The 9,249-nt window shown below is 41.8% G+C and overlaps 1 protein-coding gene across 1 annotated transcript; it reads right to left on the bottom strand.

Annotated features, from left to right (window-relative positions):
* Positions 1 to 459: 459 nt before the first annotated feature.
* LOC110165078 (leucine-rich repeat neuronal protein 3) lies at positions 460 to 2,589 on the bottom strand. Its single transcript, XM_020930234.2, has one exon. The coding sequence runs from the start codon at positions 2,587 to 2,589 to the stop codon at positions 460 to 462; it is 2,130 nt and encodes a 709-aa protein (XP_020785893.1).
* Between the last annotated feature and the right edge of the window lie 6,660 nt (positions 2,590 to 9,249).

Genomic DNA, 9,249 nt, shown 5'->3' with positions numbered 1-9,249 from the left:
TTCGTCAAAAGTCATACACCATAGTCACTGTTGTAGCTCTACGCACTACTAAAATCTGCCTTCCCAATATATTCAGGTGTTATTACAGTATCTCTAACTCGTCTATGGGTGTTTGGACAAAGCACAGACGGTATTGCTTGGGGGGGGACCACACGGACAGTTCCACAACTCTGAACACATTTAACAGTCAATTACAAGAGAGTTGACCCCATCAACATCATCTGGAACCTGTTCTCCTCCTTTTGGCCTGCGTTTTCGGTGGAAATGGGAGCCTAAACTTTTTGCAGTGTATTTCGCAGCGCGCCATCGGCCTCTGCTCAAAGTTTCAAGCTGGGAGAGCATTGTTGACGTTTTGAGAAATGTTCGATCCCAGAGTTTATTGTGTCCAGCTATGGGTAATCGTCATTATTGTCCTTGCGTACCCATTGTCAGTTTAGTTACGTCATACTCAAAAGTTCTTTAAAAGGCATTGTCAGATACATTTATGACTGTGGCTTTAACTTCCACCCCGCTCGGTAGTCCTTTACCAGCAAACCACAGCTTTGTAAAGAAGGGAGAGTTCATACTGTTTTCCTCGGCGGGTGTCAGCGCCAGTTTCGACTCGCACTTTCTAATCTGCCCGTAAAGATGGTGGTTCCTTAGTGACACATAAATAAGAAGACAGGCCACTGATGTTGTTGCCAAAAGCACCCCGAAGATAGTTATCACGGCCGCATCCCATTTCTCTGTGTCCCTCACGGCCAGCTCGATCCCTTTAGTGGTGACATCCAGACATTTGGTTTCGTGGTTGTAATGGACGCCGTGGACCTCTACGCAGACTTTGTACAGCGTCGCCGGGCTGAGGTGCGTGAGGTTATACGCTCGGATATCAGATGGGACCCTGGTGGTGAATGCGGTCCTGGGATGGTCTGTCTCGCTCATGGTGTACCATTTAATATTGGGAGCCAGTGTCCCAGGGCCAGCCTTCCAGGAAAGCAATACCGAGTTTGTCTCCACTGAGTTGATTATGACATTCAAAGAGCCATTCACAGGCTGGGGGAAATAGCCATTCACTTCAACGGAGACCGATTTGAGATCTGCTCCGACAAGGTTATGGGCAACACATGTGTAAAGTCCCGCTTCATTCTCAGTGATGTCGTAAATGTCAAAAGTCCCCTCTGGGTGCATGTAGTACTTGTCAGAAACAGTATTGGGCAAGATTCTCATACCGGAGGGTGTGATCCAGTAAATTTCTGGCTCTGGTTCGGCGAAGGCGCGACAATGGAGCGACACGGAGCTGCCATTTTGTGTCTTGACGTGCCCGGGCATGCTTTCAGGAGAGATAAGAGGCAAGCAGATCTCCATCATCTCCCTGAAGTGCACCTGGCGTACATGCTGGCCCTCGTACTCGGGTGGTTCAACACAGTACAGAGAATCTGGCTCCATAAATCTAATGTTAGTTTTATTCATGTTCATCCAGCGCACCACGCAGTCACATCTAATAGGATTACTGTGCATGCTAACCTCTCGGAGATTTGGAAGGGACTCCACTGTGATCCGGTGAAGGGCGCTGAGTGCATTGCCATTTAGCATTAACGTTTCAAGCCGGGGGAGTTTGTAGAAAGCATTGGGGTGAATATAGGACAGTTTGGGGTTGTTGGTGGCTTCTATTTTGGTCAACTCCGGGAGATTACTAAGTGCGAAGCTGTCGATTGAAACTAACTCGGGCATGCTGTTAATTCCCAATTCTTTTAGATGAAACATATCCACAAAATCGCCTCTCTGTATTCTACTAATTGGATTCTTGTTAAGATCCAAAAACTTGAGATTTTTCACATTTTTCAGGGCTGAATGCGGCACCTCCGGAAATATGTTATCATAGAACGAAATGCTTTCTAAGTTTTCAAGGCCGGTGAGCGCGTCTTCAGGGAGCTGGGAGAGATTCATTCTGGTGAGGACGAGACTGCGAAGGTTACCGAGTGGTTTGAAATTCATATTCTCAATCGAAACAACTGGGTTTTCGCCAATCATCAGAATCTCAAGGTTCGGCATTGCTTCAAACCACTCTCTATTAATGGTTTTCAGTTTGTTTGAATTGAGGTGAAGGCGGACGAGGCTGCGCAGACCTTGAAAAGCCAACGGGGAGATGGACGAGATGAGGTTGTGATTCATGTATAGCTCTTGAAGGTTAGCTAGCTCCGCCAAACACCTTTCTGGCAACTCTTGTATCAAATTCTCCTCCAAGTGAAGCGACAGAAGCTGAGTGAGACTTCCGAAGTGGACATCGCTGAGAGACGCAACGTTATTTTGCGATAGATCGATTTCTGTGATGTTCGCCAAATAATCCAACGCTGTGTCCACCTTTACGATATTGTTTGTTTGCAGTAGCAGTACCTGTGTTGCCAGTGGTAGTTTCTCTGGGAGGCTGAATAATCCCAAGTCATTGCAGTCAATAGTGAGTGACTCCATGTACACCGAACTTGGCGAAAACCATGGTCGCATCTCGCAAATGCACAACTTGGGGCAGTCTGACTTATCCTCTGTACCGGCTACAAAAGAGGCCATAGCCAAGCCGAGAAAAAGGCAATCCACAAAAGACACCTCCTTCATATTGAAACGATTCCCTCCAGTAAAAATGGTCCGTGTATAGTTATCGGTATGAGTGGTAATTTGAAGAGAAATGTCTCATCTGTTGTATTTCCGAAGGTGGCTGACTCACCACCTTATTCCCACAGCTCCTAACTCCAGGTTGTGTCTTTCTGTTATGTACGTGCCCCTTGGTGTAATGACCAATCAGTCAGTGTTGCCCCGGGGAGCGAGGCGAGATATCCAAGATGGTGAGAGGAAGAGGAGGAGAAGGAGGAAGAAAAAAAGCTGGAAAGAGAAAAATCACGGGAAAAGGTGTCCTTGACCAAAATAGTTCTTTCTTGATCTAATGGAGATAGATGTCCTCATTGATTGTCGCCACTAGCTTCCAAAGTCAGCAAACCACTCCATTCCTTCCTGCAACACACAGAGAGAAGATGCATTAGTGTTACTTTAAAGTACATACCGAAGTAATTACCAAACTGTGAATAAAATCTAATTAGTACATGAAAAATACATGTATATTTTGGGGCTATGCATTTTCTTTTATATTATTTGTTGTCTTGTGTTTTTTGAATCATCAGAAACAAAAGTCATTTCATTGGTTAAAGGTGCACTATATCACTTTTCTCGTGCATGCCACTTTCTTGTCTTTATAGAGCTGTTGCAGTTTTGCCTGAAATGTTCCACACTATGTCTATATTTATATAATGATGGTCTGAACAGAAGACGCAAAAGTGGCATCATGTCTTCACTTTTTATTTCACATTTAGACAAGTGTTTTCAGGAGGAAATCTGCGTGGAAAAAGTGTGTGGAATTCGATTGGGTTTGCTTGTATTTAAAGCAACAAGGGGCGTCTTTGGACATATGGACGTTTTCAGGCCACGCGTTTTCATCACCTACTCCTTCCACAAAGTTGTCCCACCATCGACTGGTTCTCTTAGGTCTCGTCCAACCAGAATTTGACAGAGGTAATAGGAGATCCTTCTCTGTTCACTAATAGTATCTATGCATATTCTGTGCATTTGTTGTTGGGATGCCTCCTGTAAGTTTATTAAAAGCTTGAAGGTCCGATGCACGGAAAAGATTTGGCATGTTGGTTTCTGTGTTCTGTATGTATGTGACATAAACACGTATGCGACGTGAGCAGATCTGACCAGAGTTTTGCGTCTTGGGCAGTGTAGACGGAAACACTATGGCAGAGAGTATTCAAACTTTTCCAGTCTGGAGGGTGGTTTCAGATTTTTGCGTTTTTAAGCCCCAAAAATGCTGTCACCATCTAAATGAAAGGCACTTCCAATAAAACATTTTGTCAATTTTTACCCGTAAGCATTCTCGTGTAAACAGGCCCTATGACGTTAAATTACTTTTAAGCAGCAAACACTCTTGTAATTAAGTAAAAATAGATTAGACGCTTTTAAACTATACTGTAGAACAAGGAAAATCAGGTGGTGGACCCTCTCTTGTAATAGAAATAAAAGTTACACAGTGACACAGTTTAATTTGTAAGTAAACTCCTGTATTGGAATCACTGACGCAGTTGCAGATGTCTGTTGCGGCTATTTATCAGATTTCATTACATTACAATCTTGCTTGCTGGTAGTTTGCTTGGCGGGCGTGTCACGTCATAGAGGGATCTGGGCATATTGCATTCTATAATTACCACGGCGATGCATGTTGACATTTATTCTGCGCCCTTCCAGACTCCAAAGCTCAGATTTATATGTGCTTGACCTTCTTAACTTAATTTTGTAGACTTTACTGCACAGCCCCACAATATGTCATTCACTCCCCATCGCAGCGGTGTGAGTCTATTATTGGTTAAAGAGAAAGCTTTATTGGGATTCTTAAATGGCAGACATCCTGGGGTTTAAGCATTAGCCTTCGGGGTAAGCTTCTCTAATTCACTGCAATATGCCTGTCACCGTGGCAACCGGTCAACAAGAGCCACGGGGCGGAGCTAATGAGGAGCACACGTACGCTAAATAAGCAGTCGGTCGCAGATGCAGTTTGCACCTGTTTGTCTTAAAGATGCAAGTGGAGACGGGAAATGTACGGGTGATGTATGAGTGTGTCACCTCAGCTTTGTGCACTCAGAGGAATCCAAAAGGTTATTATTAGATTCATATTTGCAAATGCTAATTTGCTTTAAGTCATAAAGCCTTACAATGTAACTTTTTTGCCAAATTGACTAAAATATGTTTTTTATGCTTCTATTCTACTGAAAACCATAGAAAAATTGTGCTGAGAGCAGGCTTGCATTTCCACAAAACTCACTCTTACTTGATCATGGAAATGTTCTTCCTCCCTCGTGCCATAATATTCCAGAGTAAGGCATTAAACTCCACTGAAAATGTTCCAAAGTATGATTTTAACTTTTTATTTTCTATTTAGGTTCAGATTTTGGCAGAACTGCATTGGGGAAAAAATGCAAATAATAAAAATATATGCAGCTACAGCAGCCATGAACACAGAAGCAAGTAAAGAGTGTAGTGTATTGCCAAAAGTATTGGCGGTAACAGGAATAGAACCACCAGACAAAGCAAAATGTAAATGTAACCTAATCTACAACGCGCCTTACAGATAATTATAGATTTTTATCAGTCCAAGAGCAGCATATGAGCATGCTGTTTATGCAAAGCCAGATCTGAACCATATTTCTCTTCTGTGGCATTAATGTATTTCTTATGCATGACCTCTCAGTGAGCCTTTCTGTGCAGACTGTATTATTATAGCCCCCGCTGCTCCCTGCTGAGGCCTGAACTCTCATCATGTAATTTGTGGCATGTAACTGCAGTCTCCTGAGCGCAGGGAACTTGATGTCCCGTGTGATACGTTAGTCCTGTAGGGTTTGATATAAGGGAGAAGGCGTGAGTGACAGGACCAAATAGAAAGAATCTTGCGCAATGCGTTTGCAGCGAAAGAGAAGAAGAAAAGGCGGTGGCCATGGCTTCATTTCATCTTACGTCTTCCACACCTCAGCGCTCACAAGGGAGATGGAGAATGTAATAAATAAATGTAAAGTCAAGGCGGCAGAGACACAGACAGCAGTTTGCCCTATAATGTCGAACTCCAAACTGGGGTCTATAAACTCCTCTCAAATGAGTGATTGAGGGACACATTTGGGCCTAATGTCCACACAGAAATATCATGAAACTTGTCTTTTAAAGGCAAAAGGAGAAATTCAATTTGTCAACTGGACAGATTTATTTGGCCGAAGCGAAACGCATTTGACCAAATAAACTTTTGTCCAGTTGACAAATTGAATTTCTCCTTTTGAAATGGATTCTACCTGGATGACTGAGGGATTTTACACACTTGTATTTTAAAGGTCACATATTACGCAAAATTTGACTCTTGTGAGCTTTAAGCCATGTTAGAATGTTTGAATTACTCTTTGTTATTAGTCTGCCTGCATCTCCAAAGCTCAAAATGCTCTGTTCCACCTTGTGATGTCATGGAGCAAGGAGTCAAGTTGACGGCTACCTTTTACCTTTAGTTCAGAAGACGTGATTCTAGTGAAAATGTATGGATTTTAAAAACACAGTAGAGCATTTCCTGTATTGCCACATGACATCACAAGGTGGGACAGACTGTTTTCCATTTGAGAGAAGAAGAAAATGTGCAGTGTTTGTGTGTCAAACATGTGTGAATGAAACTAAACACAACCCAGGCGTATTTGTGATGAGGAAACAACATTATAACATAGAACATCATTTGGGAACAATCAATGAAATCTATTTGATGCCACTTTCGACCCACAGGAAAACTTCACGCAGTTTGCCATGGCTCGATCTTCATCTGGATACAGCGGAGATGTATAGAAAAGCACTGTTCGTATCGTCGCAGTGAGTTGTTTCTATGGAAACTCAAACACACTGACAGTGACTAAGCATGCATATTTCCATTAGGTTAAACTACATGGCATTGCTTATTCACCTTTACAGTGTTTACAAACAGAACACCTGCATTTTAAAGGCTGGTACTCTTCCATATCGTAGCTCCAATGCATTTTTAGTGGGAGAGTTTGCGTTAACCACTAAACTATGAAACTATGAAAAACACATCTTTTTTGGTGACAGAACCAGCCAACCTGCAATAAAAAATGACCATGTTTTCGAGCGAATAGGGCAGAAAACATAAATGCTAACAAACAAGTCATAAACATTACTTATGCCAGACAGTAATGCAACAAAGCGGGCCACAACAGTTTGACAATGAACTTTTAGTTTTATTTGATCATGCACTACAAATCCAATGGAGCTGCAAGTTAGATATTGACTCGTATTACTCATTGGCAAATTTAATGAACAAATAAACAACTGTGCTGTCTACAAACGTCAAGCTGAATGTCTTTATTTGGCTGCCTCATTAAAATGAATGGAATGCAGAGTTTATATGGCACCAGGCTGTGTGCGCAACAGTTTTAAACATGTCAGTTCTGGAAGAGTCTATAGCCTATGTACAGAAACGTAATTACATTTTAATTAGGAGATTGTAAAGTCACTGGGTTGATATATTATGTCAATATGAAGGTCGATCAGAATGGAACAAAAACTGGCTTCTATAGTTCAGTTCTTGGTGATACAGGATCTACTTCATTAATATCATAACCCTAACCTGCTAAAGATGCACTGTGTAACTTTTCACACTTATTTTTCTCGACAGGAACAGCAGGTGAGACATAAGAATAAGAGTAAGAATGCAAGTTTTAAGTCAATAAAAAACATGTTATTGAGTAAATGCAAAATGGATATGTTTAATGCCATACTGGGACATTCCAGTCAAAGAGGCAATATCTCCAACCAAATGATGGACCCTCCACCAGAAAAGTTACACAGTGCAGCTTTAAATAAGTAGTAACTAAGGCCCCATCCACACTAGTATGTATTCAAGTTGTTTTCATTGCGGATGCGGTGTTTGTTCACACTAATCCGATGGAAAACAGCTCCAGAGAAGGAACGATCTGGTGCCGCCAGCTTCCACAAATTCATCTGAGAACAGATCTGGTCCTGCACTGTGTGGATGCCTGAAAACGCTAATACATTGATGTAGGTCTATGCGTCGTGAAGTAATTCACCACCAAAACGCTAAGAGGCTAGAATATATGTCCATTCATATATATACGGTCTATGCGTACGACCTGCAGACGTATAATCTCTGAAAACTTTTACATGAACCATCTCCAACACGACAGAAGCACAGAACAGACTCACCATCAGCAGAACATCCCTCTGTCACAGAAAGAACACATACAGTCATGTCCTTTAGTCTGACAGAAGCTGAACCGCATAAGCGCACAATAGCGAGCTGTTTTTTTTGTTTGTTTTTTTTGTTTGGGGTTTTTTTGTTTTGTTTTTTTGCTCAGTTTAAGCAAATTAACCACACGTTTTTAAGTTTCATTTCTGTATAACGTAAACAAATCTGCTCAAAGCTGTGTGGATAGGGAAGGCTTGCGGACACAGAAACGACGTGCCTGGACACAAATTGTTTCCGATACGGTGATACAGTGATTCATTTCAGTGTAGCCTAAGTCTGAATCATTCTTTATAAACTATTTGCTCCTGATTAATGATATTATTGCTTTGGGCTGGAATGTTCTACTACATTATGGCAATAAACATCTCCATGGAGATGTCACCGGGCCAAGTTACAAACATTAGATATATGTTTATAGCCATACTGTGTAACATTCTAGGCAAAACAATATCATCTTCATGGAGACAAGCAGGTGACAGACCGGAAAAGCCACGCAGTGCACCTTTAATACAATAAATATTAATCTATTTGTTCATGATTAATTAAGACTTTTCTTCATGCTTGTTTATTTTTATTACATTTTTTTTCACATCAGTAGACAGGATGTTAAGCCATTTAAAAAATATATATCAGATGCTGGAGGATTTTAGTATTTACAGCCCTCATATTCCATCCAAACTCTGAATCTCGTCGGTAAACACAACAGCCTGCGCCCCTCTTGCTGGAGCAGAGCTGAATACAATGGGGTTTATTTGGGAGAATGGTGAGTAACCGTGGGGCGAGTGTGGAGAAGAGGAGAAGGGAGAGCGTTATTTTCCAAAACACCTGCACTTTAATAATCCTCAGCAGCACTGGGAGGGCTCTGATAAACAGACTTCAGCCTGTGTCCCGCGGCTCTGCTCCTCTCTGTGCACCTCACAGTCTGCATGGCCCCAATCCCCGGCGCTCCTTGGCCTCCTGCGTTTCCGTAGCAATCACAACCAGCACCACCAGGAGAGACAGGCACTGAGGCTACTCTCTGGGTCTATTCTTCAGCTGTTTGGCAGCCCAGACAGACTCCTGTTTGGGGTAATGTTGAAGCTGATGTGAATTGCAGGGCTACAACTAGGTTTTTCACAATACAAAAATCTGTCTTTTTGATAATAAGAAATAAACTCAGTACTAAATGCCAATTTTTAACACACTGAAATATCTTTTTTTTTCTTTACAGTAGCATGTGAATCTCTACAATCTCTAGTTTCTTGATTATCAGGCAATCCTATTCTAGTTATGGTTAGGGATGCACTGATCCAGTTTTTTTCAGTTCAGATACCGATTCCGATACCTATTTGACGATACCTGATATTAACCAATACCAGTTGAGAGACTGAAAAATGTATTTTCTTCCTTTAAACAAAAATAAAATAATACTGATTTGTGTAATG

Source organism: Boleophthalmus pectinirostris, unplaced genomic scaffold (genome assembly GCF_026225935.1).
Source record: "Boleophthalmus pectinirostris isolate CB_2022bp ecotype Guang Dong unplaced genomic scaffold, ASM2622593v1 HiC_scaffold_18, whole genome shotgun sequence".
In the NCBI taxonomy this organism is placed as follows: Eukaryota; Metazoa; Chordata; class Actinopteri; order Gobiiformes; family Gobiidae; genus Boleophthalmus; species Boleophthalmus pectinirostris.
Note: the sequence above shows the minus strand (reverse complement) of the source record. Positions and strands in the feature narration are given on the sequence as shown.